Below are 21195 nucleotides of genomic sequence, written 5' to 3'. Positions count from 1 at the left end.
CAATTAAGAAACAATTAATTACTTCTTACAAGGACTCGCAGTCCCTTAAAAGACAATTATAAGGGTATTGTGGATAGGTCTATTTGGTTTATATTTCCCTGAATCAAGAATGCCACCTGGTTTTCATTCTGCTCAACCTATTGAAAAATCTTTTGATTTCGCTCAAGCCAGACATTCCACCAGGTTATGATCAAGTCTCCAAGAATTATTGAAAAAACACACCATTTTGAAGTATGGAAATAGTGCGTGCGAAAAATGAGGAAGTAGAAGTTGAGAAGAGGCAGTAAAGAACACTGTAAGTTACTCTGTAATTGAACATGCCCTAAGAGCCTACTGTTCATTTTTGTTGCACATACCCAAAGGCCTAGAGTTATTCCAATTCCAATTACCAATCAATGCTCTAAATTAGCGTTTTTACTCCCCTTTAATCCGGTGAACGCCGTAATTAAATTATGTGGTGTTTACCTATCCAATGTTCCCCTTTTCTTTCCAATAGACCAGCTTTTTTTAGCAAGTGGAAAAGAAGGTTGGCTAGTTTTCAAATTTCTGTCTTGAGATAGTAAAAGAAACAAATACGCTATTTTTCAGTGCCATTTTTAGTATAAATAAACCAATATAGCATTTGCCTCATGGTTCTCAGGACTTATTTTGACACAACCATCGATTATATGTGAAAGAGATGCACGTCACATGTGCACGGTGACTAGTCGATTGAAATGAGGAACATATCTTCTTCCTCTCATCCGTCACCTCCGTCAGACCACCATGCTGCTCACATGAGCTCACCAGTGACATGCCTCGATCGGCCCGTTGCCAATGCCCCTATATAGTCGATATCCCAGCGTCATCGCTTGTGCAATGCCATCATAACATCCATCTCTAATAGGTGCGTTCATGCCATTTTCACTTTGACTTCTTAATAGCTGTACAACCAAACAACTCTTGAATTTGAATTTGATTTGTTTTCATTTTAATAATCAACGAACCAACAAAAAACAAGCATTGAATTCGAGCCTCATATCTCATCCTTACATGGATTTAAATAGGGAACTCAATTCAATACATTCCGGATTTGTATGGCAAATGGGTTTGGGAAAAAATATCCCAACCATCGAAGGGTAAAATTCAATCCTAGCTATTCATTCCTTTCAGTTTATTTAATCCTAACCATCCACTTTCTATTTCCCAATCCCACCTCCCACGACCCATTTATTAAACAAGGTCCTATAACATTAAAATACTCCCTTTTTCATGTGGAGGATTGTATTTTTACCCCTTTTTTTTATCCTATGGAACTGTTTGGAGCTTGAGGCATGTTTTCATGCTTATAAATCGAACTTCATGAGCGAAGTTTGAAGTAGAGCTGTGGAGCGGTCTGAACCCTATTTCACCCTCTAGTTCATTTTTTTAAAAAAAATAACTGTAGCCTGCTTCGCTTTGTTTTTTTTTGATAAATATGAAACCGTACAATTGGACTACAACTCTATGACTCTAGAGCCCAAGCCCCTGGATTTTTTTTTACATTTTAGTATTTTTTTTGAAAACTTTTTCTTTTACAAACATACCCTTGAAAAAGCTTATTCTAGCAATAGACCTTTTCCTCAGCACCAAGGTTGAATGCCTCGGCGTCAACGACGCTGACACCCTCGCCCCCATTGTGGAAGCTAAGTCACTGATATAAAGGGGAGCGACGTCAATAACATTGACATCGAGGACCTAATTGTAAAAATAGCTAAAATATGCCTGTTTGTAAGAAAAATATTTACATTTTAGCCTTTTTAGAATTTTTTTTACAAATGTTTCCTCAACACCAATGACATATGTGTTGTCCCCATTTACATCAATGACTTAGCTTTCACAGAGCGAGGATGTAAGCACCAATATCATTGGCACTAAGACGTTAGACATTGGTGTCACGGTCATTGGCACCGAAAAAAGGTCCATTCATGAGATAAACTTTTTTAAGTTCTATTTATGAAATAAATGTTTTAAAAAGAACTAAAATGTAAAAAAAAATCTAGGGCCGAGCCTTGCCAAACAGGCCGAATTGTAAGTTGTCACAGACTTGTAGCTCAGTTCAAATGCAACAGTGCTTCGATCAAAAGAAAATTGGAACTTTTGAAGTAAAATAGGAGTATATCCTAAAGAAAAAGAAAATTCTCCTGCAACAAACTTATTAATTAAAGCAGCAATCATTGGATCGTTAAGCAGGTTACAACCCATGCTACTTACAAAGAATTTCGTAGGAAAAGTTTGCAGCCATATACAATACAAATACTATTAGAGGTGTACCAAATTTATATTTGAACAGAACTCGTGTGCAGGTAGAATTACACAATATATCATATCCAAATCTTGGAGAAAATGCATCTTCCATAGTATCAGCTGCAAACTCCCAACTCCCAACTTACTCAGCAGCTCAAGCACGTTATTGTGAAATTGAGAGATGCAACCCTTACCTTGCAACTTTACACATACACTATGATACAGGTTCTCTTGTCCCATTAAGCACAGGAATCAGCATGGCAAAAGCTGTTAGAAGTAGTGTCATTTAGTTCTTCAAGAAGAGTGCATCATCAGTATATGGCTCAACATATCTAGTCTAACCACCAGCTAAATATTGAAGATACTTCTAGTTCTCCACAAGTCCAGCATGTTTGCCTCCTTTCAACTTCACCAATCAATCTTTAAACAACCAAAGGAGATCAGACAAAGAGAGCAGGATTTTCTCCGTGCTTCTATTCTTTGAATCATATTTGTGATGATTCATATTTTCATATTTGCAAAAACTTCACGCTTTTGACTCAGCTGGAGCTGGCTGACTGGTGTCAATGTTCATGTGATCCTTCACAAATGTCCGAAGGCATCCATTGATTACCCGAGGAGCACCACCATCACAGAACCGTTTTGCCAAATCCACAGCCTATCATCAATGGACATAACAAGATAGATATTTATATGTTTCTTTTGTCAAACTTAAAATATGAAGGAGATTGTGATAAAATGGTAACCTCGTTAATGACAATTTTGTGAGGTGTTCCTTTTGATGTCATCTCTGCCATGGCAATATGAAGAATACAAAGTTCAAGGATCCTTGCAACAGGTTCGTCCTGCCCACAGAATTTTGGCGAGTCAGCAAAAATTAAATAGAAGCAAAACATGATCATTTAAATCAGCAATTAAGCATGTGATTGGGCAACCTATTGTCTTTCATATTCTTAAAATTTTTGTTTAGAAAAACAGGGATCTTTGGGTAGAATCAACTAACATTGATGGAAAATTTCAGATATTTCAAGAAGGTAGCTGATGTATTAAATAACTAGCACCTCTATATGACAACTATGCCTGTAGGAAATCAAGCCCCATAGAAGGGGAAATGAACCAGGTGAGCAATGCAAAGATAACAGGGAAATCCTGGCTTTTGCATCGAGGGATGCCTACAGCCATAGCAAAAGGTGGTGAACAAGCACCTAGCATGGTTCAAATGTGGCTTGCTCAAGATGCACGGGCACGAAAAATTTAGAGGCCTCAATTTTTGTTTAGCTTTTAATTACTATTAACAAATCCTTTATACCCTTCTTTTTAGTATAAACTTAACTACAATATCCTCTTTTCCCACCCCTCTAAGCCCTCTCTATTAATGATTCATTTACAGCCTGTCTGCTACACAACAACTACGCTAATAATAAACTTATACTACCCGAACATTAATCATTACATGCAACCAATCAATACAATCAACTCTCATTTACTGTGACTGAGAGTTTCATTGTGAGCTCAATCACACCATTTACTTTCAGTTTTGATCCCCATAGATCAAAGTTGTGGGGCTCTGGTGCTACACCTTTTGGTCATGATAGTAGGCCAACTGTGCACTCGCTTCGGGGCTTGGGAACATCCCAATCCATCACATTGACAGCTGTTTAAAGTGGAAACTATACATAGTAGTCTGAAATTCCATGAGTTGACTTTTTTTTAGTGGGATGTAAGTTAAAGGTTAAAAAAATGTATTAAAAATATTATGTGACAAATGGTTTTATTTGGCAAGTAACCTACTCCTAAGATGCAGGTTTTACTTGAGAAATTGATCATAGGAATGATCAAATGGCAGGTATAACCCTGTTCCTAAATGTTCGATAATTTAGCACGGTGATGAGGCAAAAGCAGCTCCAACTAGATTGTTACACAATATAGTAACAAGATGCATATATAATTCAGTACTAGTGATTACTGAGGGATTATGTTCTCTAATAATATATAGCGCCTTTCAATTAAATCAACAAGCATTTCTACTTATGCACGATTTAGCAAGCAAGTACAAAGATTTGATGGATCGATATACAACACTGGGAAAAAAAGTATCCAACCTTCCAATTCTGGGGAGTTATTTTGTTGATGATATCAACATGCTTGTCCCATCCACTGGCAACAGCCACTAAAATTTCTCGAGCCAGTCTGTTCAGAAAGCATGTAATTAGAAAAATACCTACAAGGACCCCGCACGTAAAAACACGTTACCTAAACAACAGTGTCCATTATGTGATTATACCAACCAAAAAGAGGAGAGAAGAAAAAAATACCGTAACACAAAGTTGTTGTACACCAGCTTTGGAGGAGCTGAAAGAACTTCTGCTTCTGAATTACAAGACAATGAATCTTGTGTCAAATTAAATAATTCATCAAGAATATACTACAGAGACATGTTGTGAACATACTCCCTCCATCCCATAATATAAGGGATTTTGAGTTTTTGCTTGTACTGTTTGACCACTCGTCTTATTCAAAAAATTTGTGCAAATATAAAAAACGAAAAGTTGTGCTTAATGTACTTTAGATAATAAAGTAAGTCAAACAAAATAGTAATTCCAATTTTTTTTTGAATAAGACGAGTGGTCAAACAGTACAAGGAAAAACTCAAAATCTCTTATATTATGGGATGGAGGGAGTATTATCTAAAAATACTCACAGTTTTTTTTTTAAAAAAAGGATACATTATTTCCTGAAGAAATATACTGCAAAAAAACACATATTATATTCCAAATGTTTATAAAAGGCAAGCATAATATCATTGCCATAAAACCAATAGCATTGCGATTGTGACATTGACTTCGTATTAAGGACAGAATTAGGGTAATCTAGGGAACTTTTGCTCTTGCAAAATGGTAAGTGATTGAACTTGCAGGATTAGTCATTGCGATTAGCCGATTAGTTAATGAGCTCTTGAAGAAATAGTTAAGTAAGATCATGTGCCAGTGCTATATCCCCAATTTTCATCCAGCAAGATGCAGAACTAGTTTCAATGAGAATAACATTTGCAAAAAAGTTGTTACCATTTGCTGAATCCTTCTCGTTCTGACTCATGAGCTTCTCAGCCTCCTCCTCTGTCCCGACCTCCAGAGGTCCCCCACCGAAGCTCATATGGTTGTAGTTCACCACGCACGCCTTATCGAAAACATAGCCAGGTTCTGCAAAATCATATAGAACAAGACCAGAATGAGGCAAAGAGAAACCAAATTCATCTATCCAACGAAGGCCAAACAATTGAAGCCATTGTGCAGCACAGTGATGCTGCTAGTGGATCACAAGGATAGTGCAAAGAAGCTAAGAGGCGTCAGGAGGAGGCTCACCTCTTCTCGCGCTGATTCTGCGGTCGAAGAGCCGCACCACGTCGGCGCCCTCAAGGCAAGCCGCGTAGGAAATCATCCTGCAAGCACGGTGGCAGGCAGCCATTAGCGACAAATACGAACCGAATCAAGCAGCCCAAAGTTCTCGGGCTCGAGGGCGAGGACTCACAGCGCGAGCTCGCGAGCGGCGCGGGGGCTACAGAACCGCCCGGACCGGTCGACCTTGGAGGGCGCGACCGCAGCAGGAGCGGGTGTCGGCGGCAGCGGCGGCGGAGGAGGGTTCGAGACGAGGACCGTCGCGCGGGAGGAGGCGACGGCCCGTGGTGGCAGCGTCCGTGCGCTGCGCCACGCCGCGGGGCTCGCCAGGAGACGGCCGTGTATAGGCGCCGCGGGACTCGACGAGGACGCGGTGGAGAAGGCGGATACGGCGGCGCCCGTCGCTTCCATGTTGCTCTGCGCTGCGCTGCGCGGCGCGGCGGCGAGGCTGCCGTAGAGAGGCGGAGGAGGAGGAGGCGGCGGCGGTGGCGTCGCCGGTGGAGGTGGGAGAAAGAGAAATGGTGGAGGTGGGGATCTCGGAGGTGAGAGGGGATAGCGAGGGGATAAGGTGGTCGCTTCCTCCGAAGCTACGCGGGCCGTCACAGAAACCGGCCCATATCCATATATAAATGGGCCGTAATTTGTTTCCAACTTACGAGCCCATCTACTTCATGGGCCGAAATTTCAGCCACCCAGTTAGACATCGAAACGACCAAACGAGCGTGTATCGATCACTCGCTGTATAGGCAACACCAAAGTATCTACAAAATCAAGCAGAAAACCTCTACAAATGTAACTATGTCCTCACGCCAATCAGGGCGTCGTGACCATGGCGGCGAGAACCGAGATCAGCATGGCCGTCGCCACCGTCACGGCCACCGCCGCCGGCCGTCGGCCGGCGGCCGCAGACGGCTCGATCTGTATGGTGAAGTTGCAGGCGTTCGTGGACGGGTCCTGCTGCGTCTGCACGGCGAGGCCCTGGAAGCCGCACGACTCCTCCACCTGGTTCTGCACCTGGAAGTAGGCGTTGAAGGCGTAGGAGGCGTTGCCGGCGGCGTCCATGCCGTTGCACGTCGAGCCGTAGCCCAGCGAGGTGCAGTCGGCGTACGTGCAGGCGTAGTTGACGTTGTCGCCGACCCTGCTCATGGCGTCCGGCGTGGCGCTCGGGTTGAGCACGCACCACGCGCGCGGGAGGTAGGCGACGCCGCGCGCCGCCACGAGCGCCGTGTCCCGACCCTGCCCGGCGAGGTCCATGGCGTACTTGGGCTGGCCGTCGTACCGGAGGATGCCCCAGTGGCGCTCGAAGTTGCCCGGCGCCACGCTCTTGGCGTCCTCGTCGACGAGGCTGAACAGGTACACCTCCACGTACTGGTTCGGCCGCAGCGGCGTCCCGGCGTTGGACGCCAGCTTCCGGAGCAGCCCGGCGTAGAACCGCTGCGCGAGGTCCGCCCTGGCGTGCTTGTCGCCGTCGGTTGGCCACCCGACCTCGCCGACGACGACGGGGAGGCCCCCGACGCCGGCGGCGACCAGCGCCGACACGAGCGTGTCGAAGTTGGCGTCGAACACGTTGGTGTACTGGATGCCGTTGGTGTCGACGACGGGGCTGGTCGTGCCGTCGAAGAAGGCGTAGTCGAGCGGGAAGTTGTCGTTGCCGTACAGGCTCAGGAAGGGGTAGATGTTGACGGTGAAGGGCGCGCCGCTCTGGTTCAGGAACTGCACGATCTCCGTCATCAGCCCGGCGATGTCCGGCCGGAACCTCCCCGCCGACGGCACCTGCATGTTCTCCGGCGAGTTGTACACGTCGGCGTTCAGCGGCACGGTGGCCTTGATGGTGTCGCCGTGGCCGGCGTCGTAGAGGGCTCGCTGGATGTTCTGCAGAGCAGGGAAGGTCACGTTCAGGAACGTGCCATTCAAAGACGACAGGAATGGCTCGTTCCCGACGGCAACATATCTGCAGGGCAAATTTCATCAAGAAATCGATATTACCCCACCGCAACCAGAAGAAATCTCAATAATTTTCCAAATTAGCGCATCTAGTGAGTACTATCAATGTGATTAGACGATATAAACATTGTTTATATGTACATCTTTGTGCAAGTGTTAACCTTTCTGAACAAACAAACAGTTCTTTCTTTTTACACTTTTTTGTTAAACAGATCCATGTCATAAAGACACTAGTCATCTAGCGCATGCCTACAAAGTACCGATGGCCACTAAAATTAGATTAAGTGCCCTACTTCAAGATAGCTTTTTTTTTTTGTAGACTAGAATTCAGAGGGATGATCCTTGTAGGATCGCTAGCACTGATGACACATCATATTCAGATCTTTTGTCAATATCTAAACACCTAATACATCCTCGATCCCAAATAAAAATCAACTTCTAAAGATGATTATCCTTAAAAGTTGGTTTTTTAGACGAAGAAAATATAGTATCAGATAATGCCTAAAAGAGTACTACTATATTCTTCAGACAGAGTTTGGACGGAACAATTGGACAAATGCGACGCATATGCATAACTTTAACTTTCAACTTGTTGATGTTAAGGTTGCCACTTTACTGATCAGAAAGCTTCTCCGAATCAGCCAGCAGAATATCCACGTCACCCCATAGTAATCAATCACTTCAAAAACTACTCCAGAGCATTATTCAAGATCAGCTCAAAAGGACTTTGGAATTAATGCATAATAGAACCAGAACCATGACCAATTATGCACGAGGCAAAGATAATTAATATGCACATATAAGTATGTCATAATCATAATCAGAATAAAAACTCAATAACTATTTTGAAAAAGAGCAACACATCAATCCAAATCCTATCGAATTCTGACAGCTACAACTAATATGTGACACCTGAAGAAGCAACAGCTGAATGTAAGAAGGATTTTTTTTTTCTTTAAAAGAAAAAAAAAAAAGAGGATTGCACCATGCAGAGCATCTCAATATCTGAACCATGGATGGAGGAGATGATCATGGTGGCATCATGCAGCTGTGGTGTGTGGACTCACTTGATATTGACGCCGCCGTCGAAGCTGTACCGGCTGACGTTCTCGTGCACCCAGTCCCTGGCGGCGTCGTAGTCCGTCAGCAGGTCGAGCAGGTTGTTTGGGATGGCCACCATCACCTCGACGCCGCTGCCGGCGAGCGCCTCCATCGTCCCGGCGTCGGCGTCGAACAGCTTCACCTTGCTGATCCCATTGTCCTGCAGCATCCGCACCACCGCCCTCGGCGGCAGCGGGTGCGACGCCATCGTGCCCCAGTTCACCCCGAGCCCCTCCGCCGCCGACAGCAACACCGCCGCCGCGAACGCAACCACGGCCAGCCTCCGATCACCAGAGCGGCCCGCCATGATCGACAGTGAGCAAGCTATAGCTAGCCAGCCCAAGAAAGAAGAGAGAAAAGCTAGAGCTAGAGCGCGAATCGAGTGATGGGGAGATTGGAGGAGGGTGGGGGATCGATTATTCTAGTGGACTGCTTTTGTGGAGGAGGGGACAAGGACAGGGGATTTTGGATAGAACTGAACGTGTGATGACGAAGAACCACATAGGAAGAGAAAAAAAAGCAGCGGCGGCGGGTAAAAGCTTTTTCAAACTTTTCCATTCAAGGACGACTGTTACATTTGCTTTCGTGTGTATCACAATTCACAGTGACTGGAAACGGTGCATTTGCAGAAAGATTTAAGAGAGGATTGGGAGATTAGGGGATGGGTTAGAGATGGCAAGAATGGATTGACAACAACTTTCGGTCTGGGGAGAAAGAACAGGGAAGCAACATATGCAAAGGTGAAAGCTAAGTCAAAATGTAGAGTGAAAAATTCAGTGGTGTGATACTGTGATTAGCTTAAGCATCTAGCTGGGAATGCTTGATTTTGACTTTTGTTTTGGGGGGTAGAGACGGAGGAGAGAGGTGAATGATGAATTAGAAAAACCTACCTTTTTCAGATTGAAGCAATGTTAAACTGTGGGTCTAAACAGCTGAACTAGAGGTGAGGCTGTTCTTTTTCGTTCATACAAGCAACACATATTATTCTTTTCTGAAACAAGCTTTTCGAAATTTTGTCAAAAGGAATCCGAAGACCGGCTGAGATATGCTTCGCAGCTCGTTATCTTATAAGCCGTAGTCAAATTTAAATTGAAACGTATAGAGAGTCATGTTTGGCGTGCTTGTCGCTATTATTATCCCAAAAAGGTCGCATCAAACATGTTTAGATGCATCACGCATGAGGAACACACATAAACGGGCTCACATCCTCTGCTTATGCTTAAGCTGATCAGAGACAGAGAAATAACACTGATGCACAGCGCTAAGACAAAGATAGGGCAAGGTTAATGTACTGTAGCAACAGTTACATCACCGCCCATGTACTGTGACACCAGTTTTCCCGACAACCTCAAGAACGTACTCCGTACATTAAAAAAATCAAACTAAAATAGAATGTGATTTATTATAGGACAATAAATATGGATACGAGCTTATCCTAGATTGATTTTTTGGGACAGGAGTAGCTACTGATATGGAGCTTTCTCCTGTGTTTCCCATAAAAAAGAATAAATTATTAAAAAGAAGATCTGAATGTGTGTTTTTCATCCAACGGTTGCCTTTGCTTAACTAATCAAGCCAGATGAACAGCGTGTGTGTGGACCTTGCGTGATGCTAACTACTCATGGATAAGTTTTTTTCATGGCGTGACATCAAGGCCATGAAAATTAGTGGTGTTACTCCATTACAGCTCATGGTACCGTAGACAGCTGCTTTTCGTCTTCCCTCTTTTTTAAAAAAAGATAAAACAGTAAGGTAGGATTAGCTGCTACCGTCATGCCATGCCATGTGTGAACAAGAAACAAATACGGTAGTAATCTCATTATGCGTGTCCCTGTATCGTCAAAAAAGTATATATAGAATAAAGTTGTTATCCGAACAAGATGGTTGATCGATGCGAATAAAAAAGAAAGAGATCACAGCCCCACGGGAACCGATTGAAAATTATCTCTGCACACGTACCGTCTATTTAATTTTTCGTTTCCTCGACAAGGGATGAATCCAATCGACTTTTGCTTCCCGTCCATTTTCATGTAACCATTGTTCAATCACGCTCACACCGGCAAGTTGCTTTTAGCTAATACTCCTGTATATCTCACCTGATCTCGTGGCTGTTTGCAATTTGATTCTGCCCAGCCGCCCCGGGGGGGGTGGGGGGGGGGGGGTGGGGGGGGGGGCGCCGGGGGACGAATAATGAATGGCTCTTTTTTAGCAAAGTGAAACAGGTTTCTTACTTTTGCCATTTTGGAGATCTAAACAGGGCCTTTCTTATGTTTTATTTCGTTGTTGCCGCCTCTGTGGTGAGAAGGGTGTGCAGCTGTGCTGTGCACTCGGCACTGCCTGACAGCGTAATCTTGCAGTTTGTTTTCAGCTTGAGACAGCGAAAGGAAAGGGAAGATTAAGCTGAGACGGTGCTAGAACAAACGACAGATAGAGCTCGGCCCATATAGTGGGAATCCCTGGAGGTGTATATGGGCCGTGGCCCATTTAAGAAATAAGTCCACTTGCTATCCCTCATATTTACGTCAAGTTTAATCTACATCACTTAACCACCATATCAGAAATCTTAAACCCCAACTTACAAACCGGGTTAAATTAGGTCCTCCAGCAGTATAGATGGTTTCTTTTGGTGACGTGGCAAGTTGACCCAATCCATTCATACTAATTAGGTGTTTACGTGCCAAAAACACAAAGTAGACCCCGTATGTCATCCTCACTCTCCTCCACGTACCCCTACTCCCTTAACCTATCCATCTCTCCTCCTTCCTGGAGCTCGACGCATCGAGCACGTCGGCATGGAGCAGTGACTGGGGAGGTGGGGGTTGGCTTAGGGAGAGGAGGTCCAGTACAACGGTGGGCCTATCATGGCGACGATGAAGGCTGAACCAAAGCAGGACTGACCGTATCAAAGCAGGGACGACCAAATTAGAGGAGGAGCCATGACTGTCATCCAGGTTAAGGCCCTCCCCTCTCACCTTCTCTCGTGATCAGTGCGAGCGTCTTAGTGGATCGAGACAACGTGCTCTCTTCTTTTGCCACCACAGGCAGCCACGACCCCATCCTCTCTAGCCACCCACCATCACCGATACATTCCCATGAATGGCTAGTGAGCTCAAACTCCCCGGCTCCATCACCTCTCTTCTCATATCCTACACCGCCACAAACTCTGGAGCTCTTTCGTCGCCGACATCCCACTGCCGTTGCATCCTCCCATGAATGGGGTTGCCGATCATCGCCCCTCTCCCCACCGACAAGCTCCTAGGGAAGAAATGGGGGAGGTGGGGACAGGTGAAAGTCCATTTACATGTACACACCACATGTTTCAATTCTTCCTTTTCTATCAAGGATGTCACATCAGCCAAAACAACTACTTCCTCCGTCTCAAAATGTAGACATTTTTTAGGTTGTCACGTGTATTAAAAAAGTAGGTGAAAATGATTAAAGGAAGTGTGTTATTGGTTGAAAAGAGAAAGTAGGTGGAGAATAGTTGTGATTGGTTAAGGAGGTAAGTAAAGAAATAGCTTCATTTTGGGACAAGGTACTGTGCTAGAAATAACTATATTTTAGGACGGAGGTAGTATCCATATTATCATGGGATCTGACTTAAACGGTTTTGTCAATATAAGAGATGAAGATTTTTCGTATTGCAGTTTAGGGATATCTACTAAACTCGATGGAAAGATAAGGGGCGGTAAGTAGACTTATCCTTTAATTAACAATTCTGAGTTAACCGGGTCTCAACACGATAATCATATGGGCCTCATCATTGATGATAGGATGGAAAGCCCAAACTACGAACAACGGAGCACCGTCACGTTTTCAATTACTGGAATTAACGTGACAATGTTGTACCAATGAGAACAATTAATACTCCAATCTTATGATGCTAGCACAATGACTAGTAACGGGTGAAGATAATTTTAATCTTATATGATGTCAGGCGCAAACATAACCAAAATGAATGATCTACGCCTTTGTATTGTGTTTACAAATCTACGAATAAATCAAACTATAAAACATGAGCCCTCATTTTAGTCATCCAATAGATTAAAGATTTACTGATTTGCAAATAATGAATGAAAAATTAGCCGATATAGCAAGATAGCGATTTAATTTCAGTCACTTACCGGAGACCAAACAGTAGCCTTCTCTGCTGTTATATTTTATACGAGAGTGGTTTATTTTATAACGGATGGAGTATGCTAGCTTATCTGCTCGCTGCAACGTCGTCTGACGGCATGCACTGCTAGTGCTACCTACTGCTGTTCAGCACCCGGCACTTTGGGCCTCGGCGGCTCGGCGCCGCGGCATCGTTTCCCGCTCTCACGGTGCCCACGACAAGCGGCCGACGTCCTCCCGCAGTCCGGCCTGCTCTGCCTCTTCACGCGCCGCCATGTCGCGTCGGCGCCTGCCAGTTTCCGCGCTCGCATGCAAGGTTTTCCAAACCGCTCGGGCGGGGTTACCATGCCCCGGCGGTAAGCACGGTTACCGCACGGTAACCGTGAAAAACCGTGTAAAATTTATCAAAAATTTAAATTATTTTTTAAATTTATTTAAATTTAAAAAAATTATCGTGGTATTTATATTTCCGTACCCCACGGTAAGCCTGTAACTTAAACCCTGGTCGCCTGGCCTCCTTTGCTTGCTCGACGCGGCGCCGCAGCTCGAGCTCTCAAATACGAACACACGTGTAATAACAAACTCATTACTCCCTCCGTTCTAAAATAAGTACAGTCTTAGCACTATTCATGTCTAACGTTTGATCTCTCGTCTTATTTGAAAGAATTTTATGATTAGTACTTTTATTGTTATTAGATGATAAAACATGATAGTACTTTATGTGTGACTAATTTTTTTAATATTTTTTATAAATTTTCAAATAAGACGGATGGTCAAAACGATAAACACGGATATCTATGGCTGCATTTATTTTGGGACGGAGGTAGTAGACATTATCGGATCGATACACGTGTACAGCTATATTGAGTTATGGAGCATCAGGCACAGGCAGGTGGATCGTGCGAGAGTACGTGTGTTGTGTTATAGGCCTATGCCCTTCGCCGACCGCTGCGGTCCACCAGTTCGTTTCTTTTATTCATCCCGTCCTCCGAGCGACTGCGGCGCGTAGAATCCATCTGCGCATGTCTTTGGCGGATTGGCTAGTTCTCAATCTGCGCGAAATTAACTGCACAGTGGAAGCATAACAGACAACAGACAAAACGAACAAGCACCAGTACTGCAAGTCTGCAACATCGCCCAACAGACAACAGATGACAACAGAAAATTAAAAGACAAAACAGATAACAGAAAATTTAAAAGGAAAAACGTGCACCAGCCGGGAATCGAACCCGGGTCTGTACCGTGGCAGGGTACTATTCTACCACTAGACCACTGGTGCTTTGATGTCAGAGTTTAGACAAAAAGCATTAAATTCTTTCCCTTTCGCCGTATGTACGCCGTACATGCAGGCACGCGGAGCCGTGAGCCCGTTGCGGCGGCAGCGGGCAGGACGACGCGGACGGGGGAGCCCATCCAGCGTACGCTACAGTTCGCAGCACAGCACATGCGGACAGCGACACTGTTGTTGGGGGGGAGGTCGTCAAAACAAGATGCAGAGGGGAAGGGAATAGGGATCGGTCCCTGCTACCTGGACCACGCGTCCTCCGTCGTGTCGTGCCCCCCGCACGTACGCAGCGAACGGGAAAAAAAAACCACCACCCAATTAAAGCGGGGATCGCAGCGGCGCACGATTCTCGTGATGCGCGGGCCGGCGCGCGCGCGGTATACCTTGCTCTGCCCGCTCACCGGCCGAAAAAGCAGTTAGACGAGGCCAAGAGGGGAATCGTGTTCGTTCTCGCCGTGCTCCCCTGCTACCACGATTTGGTATCCCATATGGAATAGGAACTGAGGCAGTGTTCATCAAATGTTCAAGGGAAATAATTTCCCACCTATCTTTAAATCCCAACCATTCATTCTTCCTCATCCATTTAATTCTATTCCTTCATTCATTTCTCAGTACCAATCCCACCCCTCGTTTCCCATTATTCAAACCCATACCCTGAGTAGTTCAATAATTCATTTCTAGACCACCAATAAATTATTATATTACAATTTTCCTGCTAAAACAACATGTTCAAAGCAGTTATTCACACTCAAACTGTTTCTTCTTTTTAATTTTTTTTATGTTACAAGGTGAGCTTCTTGGCGATGGTCTCCACTGATATTAAAATTTAGGCAAGGAGTATAGTAGTGATAAAGAGAAAGCCAACGAAGAAGTAGATGTTCTCAAAAAACGCAGCAGTAGAATTTGCCCGGAAACATGGCGTCAACCTTTGCCTAGTGAGGATCAAGTGGATTTTTACAAACACCCAAGCTAAAGTAGATAGCTGCCACTCGACACAATGAAGCAGATGCCACGCTTCTTGCTTAACCCCAACTAATCCACGCAAAAAGGTAAGAGAGAAAAAAAATCAACAAGAAACCTGCCTTTTACGATGACGAATTTGATCACAAGGTCTCGCGTTAGCGCGTGGAGACCCGAATCGAAGCCACGACAAGCGCGTTCCAGCTGAATAAAGTAGCGATGAGATTAAGGCTCATTTCTTTTAAAATTATTTAACGGGCTGTTGAAATAGATTATATATATGTTTGACTCTTCGATAAATATATTTTGTTAAAACGTTTTACTACTTATATTGCTTAAACCACTTACTATTCTAAATTATTTATATTAAGTTCACATATCAAAACATTTAATTGACGTAAGTCAGTAATCTACTTAATAAATTTGTTTTAAACTCGTGTTTCTACTCCAAGAATGGGTTTCAAACTCTAAGGAAACATTGCTCGTACGTCACTTAAATATTTATATTTTAAAAAAAAAACATAATAAGATAAATATGTGGTATGCCACTCTATAAACATTTTAACTTTTACAAGTTACAATAAAAAACAATTTAAATCACAGCTAGTTAACGTACATTTACAATCTAATTTATTTTTTCGTTGTACCATTTAGAAATTAATTAAATTTAATCTTGTTGCGAAGTAATCTATCACTTTATTGAATTTTTTCATAACAACAACTTGTATATTACCGTATATGACGAGGGAATGTACCTAAGAATAAATTTTCCTCCTACTGTTCGCTGTTTGGCATTGTGTGCAAGCAGGTGTTTGCGCGCGTGTCAATACGGGTCACTACCTTCTGAACAATCGGGTAGACGTACACTAGGATCAATGACGGCATTTCTATATTACTTGTACTAAATACTACCTCCGTCCCAAAATAAGTGCAGCCATGGTTTTTCGCGCCTAACTTTGATCGTCCGTCTTATTTAAAATTTTTTTATAATTAGCATTTTTGTTGCTATGAGATAATAAAACATGAATAGTACTTTACTCGTGACTTATGTTTTTAATTTTTTTAAAAAAATTTTCAAATAAGACGAACGGTCAAAATTAGACGCGAAAAAACATATCTACACTTATTTTAGGACGGACGGAGTACTCGCTTGACGTTATCTTAGAGAAGCTCAGCACCTTACATGCTGCGCCCAAATAAAAAATGCCGCAAGTGTGCGAAAATGACAAACGTTCAGTGCACCAGGTTGATAGGAAGCAAGACGAAGATGATGCAATCGGCTAACTTTTTCTGGAAGGGGCAATGCATGTAAACTAAGTCCTTATTAGTTTCTAAAAACTTTTACTCAAAAACATCACATCAATATTTTTATATATACATAAATAAAATAAAAAACTAATTTTAGATATATGCATGAATAAAATAAAAAACTAATTGCACACTTTGTATGGAAATCACGATACGAATCTTTTGGACCTAATTAGTCCATTATTAGCTATAAGTGCTACAGAAACCACATATACTAATGACAGATTAATTAGATATAATAAATTGATCTCGTGGTCTACGGGTGAGTTATAAAATTAGTTTTTCATTCGTATCCTGAAATCCATTCCAACATCCGGTCAAACGACCGATGTGATACCAAAAATTTTTTTTTCGCAAACTAAACGAGCCTTTCACTGAACCACCAATTAGGTGACGTTACGTCCGGTTCGCGAAACAAGACAGACCATGCCCTCGTGCCGTTCTCCTCAATTTGTCCCCGAGCTCGGACTCGTCAAGTCCTTTGCCCGGAGACGAGGAAGACGACGACACCCAACCAAAAAGGCGTCGTTAACACTGGACCGGAAATCGCACGTGACGAGCTAAATAAAACGCCCCTGGGGGTCCCCCGGAGCATGGCACGATCGATGCACGGAGCGTCGTAAAAACATGTGAGATCAAACGATCGATCGGGAGGATTGTGAGTGCAAATGAAGAAATTAATCCTTGTACTGCTCGTTAATGTCGGGATTGCGACAGGATGCCAAACGAAGATATATGAACAATTGCTACATCGCTGTTAGCTAAAGGCTTGTGAGTAATATACACAAAAATCTGGTTTTTGATCTATCAGTCGATGTTACTAGGCTGCTAGCACAAAGCTAGGTGTAGTACGTGGCTACGTTCTACAATCAATCAGTGGTCGCCATTGATGGCGCTCCGAGAGCAGCGATAGGTTTGGTTGCAACTGCTCAATCATATCGATCGCTAGGTGGGGGGTGTTGCTATGCTGGCCACCAGGAGTGTGTCCAGAGGCCGAGGCTGTCGAAGACGCGGATGGTGACGAAGGCGAGGTAGATGGCGATGAGGCCCATGCCGTACACCCGGTCCAGCCGCATCCCCCTCGCCGGCACCACCAGCAGCGCCCATGCCAGCCCGGCGCCGAGGAACCCCACCGCCTCGTACACCGCCCCGCCCGCCGGGATCGCGAACGGCGCCGGGTACTGGGACCCCGCCGCCAGCGTCAGCGAGAGGCCCAGCCCCACCACCGTGTTGAACAGCGGGCCCGCGTAGCAGCCCGACACCGCCGTCTGCGCGCCGCCGGCGCCGCCGTGCAGCGCCATGGCGACGTTCGACACCAGGTCGCCCAGCGAGTCCCCCCACGCCAGCACCGTCACGCCCAGCACGCTCGCCCTCACGCCCACCATGTACCCGATCGCCACCAGCAGCGCCACCAGCTCGCGCGCCAGGGTGTACGCCCACAGCACGCTCATCAGGAACCCCGCCGCCAGCCACGGCACGCGCCGCCACCGCCCGCGGGGTGGGGAGGCCGCCTCCGTGGTGGCCGCGGCGAGCGCGGCGAGGAGGAGGCCGAGGAGGGCGCCGCCGAGGAGGACGGCGAGGGCGTGCCGGCACGACGATGCCCAGGTGGCGGCGAGGAGGACCGGCGCCAGAGCGAGGGACGCCACGGCGCAGGGCCGGGACCAGCGGTGCCCGGCGATGTCCGGGATTGTCAGGCGGCGAGGGAGGTACAGCGGGATGAGGATCGCGGATAGGAGGCAATGAAGGTAGGCTCTTTTTTTCGAGGGCGCCGAGTTCTTGGAGTAGGACGGCAGTGGCGTGACGCCGCCGTCGTCGTCGAGGAGGAGCGGCGCGGCGAGGTCGGCCTGCGGCGGCTTCCCCGGTTCGGAGCAGCAGTGGGAGGTCCAGACGAGGAGGACATACGCGACATAGAGCGAGACGAAGGACGCGGACACCCAGACGGTGACCGTGCCGGTCACCAGTATGGCGAGGAGTGAGCAGAGCGCGAGGAGGAGGAAGCAGATGTCGCGCACGAATCCCCGCAGCTCCACCACAACCCCGCCTCGGCCGGCACGCGAGGCGGCGGCGAGCGCGACCACCCCAGCAACAACGGTGGACACGAACAGCGCGCCACCGAGCGCGCTGTTGAGCCCGACGCCCCCGCCGTCGCCGGCCGCGAAGGAGACGACGCTGGCGAAGACATCCGGCGCGCCGTTCCCGAGCGAGAGCAGCGTGACGCCAGCGATGGCCGGCGGCAGGCGCAGCTCCGCCGAGAGCCCCTCGAGGGACGCGCAGAAGTACTCGGACGCGGTGTCGCCGAGCAGGTAGAAGAGCACCGCCAGCCAGAGCACGGCCGCGGCGTACCCCGCCGCCGGCGCGTGGGCGAACCCGCAGTAGAACAGCCTGAGGTAGTCCACGTACCCCGCGGGCGCGCACGGCGGGTGCGTCCGGAGGTACAGGCACCTGGCCTCCCCGCCCTCGATGGACTGCAGCTCCTGGCAACTTCCCTGCTCCTCGGCGGCGGAAGAGGACGACGACGAACCAGAACGAGAACGAGAGGCGCTCCCCCTAAGGGCCAACCCTTCTAGGACGCCGCCATGGCCTCGGCGAGTGGGCAGGAGGTGGGAGGCGGAGAGGACGAGCAGCAGGAGGAGGAAGCAGCAGGCGCTGGGGACGGCGGCACTGTACCCCCGCCTGCGCAGGAGCGCCATAAAACGGGGGAGAACGCGGGGGATTCCTAGGACGGCATGCGGCGCGCAGGGGGGGATCGGAGGTGGGGTGGGGGCGTTTGCGCGCGGGGGATCTCGGCGTGGAGGCGGTCGCGGGCGGGCGGGCGCGACGAGCGGCGCGGAGGGATTCGCGGCGCGGGCGGTGGGCGAGCTCACCTCAGCTCATCAGCGCGAGGCGTGTCCGTGTGCGTAGTGCGTGCGTGTACCGCGCGAACAGAGCGAGTGGGACGGGAGGCGAGGAGACGCGACGCGAGCGAGAGAGAGCGATAGAGAGCGAGAGCGAACACACCCTTGTGGGTTAAGTAACCTTGCAAGTTGGGCACGCGGTGGTGGCACGTACGGGCGCCGAGGAAGCGGAATGGAAAAAGATTGGGGATTTGGGGGGAGGATATTGGGATCGGGGCGGGTGAGGTGTGAGGTGGGGGTAAACGTATCGCTCGCGCCGCGTGCGGTGCGGTCCCTGGAGTACGTGGCGGCGAGTGATTGTGTGGTGGGTGTGTACTCCCGTGTCCCCGTGAAACTCTTGTGTCCCTGCTGCTCTCTACTACTCCCGGGACCGACTACCGCGGTAACTCCTGCGCATGTGTACCGACTACCGACCACTACAGATGTGCCAAACTGTATCCCGTCGCTTGTCGGGTGTGTAGTTTCTACCGGATTGCAACGCCTCTGCTGCTGCTGCGGTTCATTTTTTTTTCTCTAACGAATTTCTGGTGCGATTCCTAGCCCGTTCGTGCCGCCGTTCGCCATCTTGTCTCTGTATTGTGTTTATAATACTGCTAGAGACTAGAGTATTGAGGGGTACCTAGTAACTCAGTCAAGAAAATTTATAGCTATACCTAATCTATTTTCATCATGTGTGCATTCCCCTCATTACAAATTTAGACATCCGCATTAGCTTAAACATGATATAAAGCAGAGTAAATTAAACAACTGGCACCCGTCTCCATCTCGCTCTAACTCCGCCTCTGCATACAAAGATAGCGATCGTCTGCCCCAGGTATATGTAAAAATAGTAATTTTTGTAGGTAGACATCACACCCATGTGCAAAAATAGATTTTCACAAGAAGGCGCTATCGGAGTGCAGGACTCCGAGAACGGGGAAGCAAAAACCCCTACTTTGAAGATTCAACCAGGAGGCGAGTTAAGTCTGAGTCACCATCAGGGAACATATGGACATAAGGTAGTACTACCTCCATTTTTTTACTAGATGACACCGTTGACTTTTTCTCACATGTTTGACCATTCGTCTTATCCAAAATTTTATGCAAATGTATAAGATATAAATCACACTTAAAGTACTATAAGTGATAAAACAACTCATGACAAAATAAATTATAATTACATAAATTTTTTGAATAAGACGAATGGTTAAACATGTGAGAAAAAGTCAACGGTGTCATCTATTAAAAAACGGAGGGAGTATATAGGTTCGGACTGCATAGATACATAACACCCTACTTCTATATGTATGTGGACTATCGGTGAGGACCCGGGATTAATTACAATGAAATATGGGACTTGTGTGAGCTCTAATCGCGAAGGAATCTAACCATCTATCTGTTGGCATGGATCCTCCTTTGATAGGTAATTGGAGTCCATAGTGCCAATACGTGATATAGGAGCAGACCCCATTCAAAAGAGTAGGTACGCTTAATCTTGTTGATGTCCCACATCACAATCGCTCAAAAGGGTGACAATTTTGCTCTCCGGTTGACACATGCTGGTGCGAGGTGATCTTCGCCCGGTCATTGTGGGGCCTACCAGTCAGCCCTTGTGAGGCGGCAATGTAGAACTGAACTAGAGTAATGGGGGCACGACACATGGTATCCCTCCTATTCCTTCAGTAGACATGGGCGTGTGGGAGGCTGCATGCAATGCCACATCCCTAAAATGCATGTGGATTAACTGTTCTCCAAATGGTTCTCTCCTGCAATGAAAATCATGATGTTGGGTTGGATTTAAACATCTGGTTAGTCCGGGGCAATGGGGCGTGCTCGGACCCTAGGTTGGGGCCTCTATCTGGCTCTCACTACTACAAAAGTGATTTTTCTGTACGAGGCCCCATCATTTTTCCATGCGGACCATAACTAGTGGCGTCTGCAAAAATCG

General features: G+C 46.5%; 3 protein-coding genes and 1 non-coding gene across 4 annotated transcripts; all 4 read right to left on the bottom strand.

Annotated features, from left to right (window-relative positions):
• Positions 1-2021: 2021 nt before the first annotated feature.
• Positions 2022-6197, bottom strand: LOC127767447 (uncharacterized). The gene is made up of 7 exons (XM_052292790.1): positions 5794-6197; positions 5628-5704; positions 5331-5465; positions 4581-4635; positions 4368-4455; positions 3012-3110; positions 2022-2923 (listed from the first exon to the last, which is right to left on the bottom strand). Exons 1-7 carry the CDS (start codon positions 6069-6071, stop codon positions 2792-2794), a joined length of 864 nt encoding a protein of 287 aa, XP_052148750.1. The 5' UTR covers positions 6072-6197; the 3' UTR covers positions 2022-2791.
• Positions 6198-6383: 186 nt separating this feature from the next.
• On the bottom strand, positions 6384-9192 carry LOC127767446 (glucan endo-1,3-beta-glucosidase 8-like). The gene is made up of 2 exons (XM_052292789.1): positions 8672-9192; positions 6384-7611 (listed from the first exon to the last, which is right to left on the bottom strand). The coding sequence occupies exons 1-2, from the start codon at positions 9010-9012 to the stop codon at positions 6474-6476; spliced, it is 1479 nt and encodes a 492-aa protein (XP_052148749.1). The 5' UTR covers positions 9013-9192; the 3' UTR covers positions 6384-6473.
• Positions 9193-14029: 4837 nt separating this feature from the next.
• Positions 14030-14100, bottom strand: TRNAG-GCC (transfer RNA glycine (anticodon GCC)). Its single transcript has one exon. It is a non-coding gene; the product is annotated as a tRNA-Gly (tRNA).
• A 2937-nt stretch (positions 14101-17037) lies between these two features.
• LOC127768953 (cation/calcium exchanger 1-like) lies at positions 17038-19444 on the bottom strand. The gene has a single exon (XM_052294621.1). The coding sequence runs from the start codon at positions 19062-19064 to the stop codon at positions 17337-17339; it is 1728 nt and encodes a 575-aa protein (XP_052150581.1). The 5' UTR covers positions 19065-19444; the 3' UTR covers positions 17038-17336.
• Between the last annotated feature and the right edge of the window lie 1751 nt (positions 19445-21195).

The sequence above is a fragment of the Oryza glaberrima genome, chromosome 3, assembly GCF_000147395.1.
Source record: "Oryza glaberrima chromosome 3, OglaRS2, whole genome shotgun sequence".
NCBI lineage: Eukaryota > Viridiplantae > Streptophyta > Magnoliopsida > Poales > Poaceae > Oryza > Oryza glaberrima.
The sequence above is the reverse complement of the archived record's forward strand: the minus strand, read 5'-3'. Positions and strand labels throughout refer to the sequence as shown.

What these genes read in the sequence shown, in the direction of transcription:
- LOC127767446 (XM_052292789.1), bottom strand. Translation starts at nt 9,012, where the DNA reads ATGGCGGGCCGCTCTGGTGATCGGAGGCTGGCCGTGGTTGCGTTCGCG. An exon ending in GACGGCGGCGTCAATATCAA is followed by an intron (nt 7,612 to 8,671) that starts GTGAGTCCACAC and finishes TTTGCCCTGCAG; the next exon opens with ATATGTTGCCGTCGGGAACG.
- LOC127768953 (XM_052294621.1), bottom strand. Translation starts at nt 19,064, where the DNA reads ATGGCGCTCCTGCGCAGGCGGGGGTACAGTGCCGCCGTCCCCAGCGCC.
- LOC127767447 (XM_052292790.1), bottom strand. Translation starts at nt 6,071, where the DNA reads ATGGAAGCGACGGGCGCCGCCGTATCCGCCTTCTCCACCGCGTCCTCG. An exon ending in GCCGCTCGCGAGCTCGCGCT is followed by an intron (nt 5,705 to 5,793) that starts GTGAGTCCTCGC and finishes CCGTGCTTGCAG; the next exon opens with GATGATTTCCTACGCGGCTT. An exon ending in TAACTCCCCAGAATTGGAAG is followed by an intron (nt 3,111 to 4,367) that starts GTTGGATACTTT and finishes TTCTGTGGGCAG; the next exon opens with GACGAACCTGTTGCAAGGAT.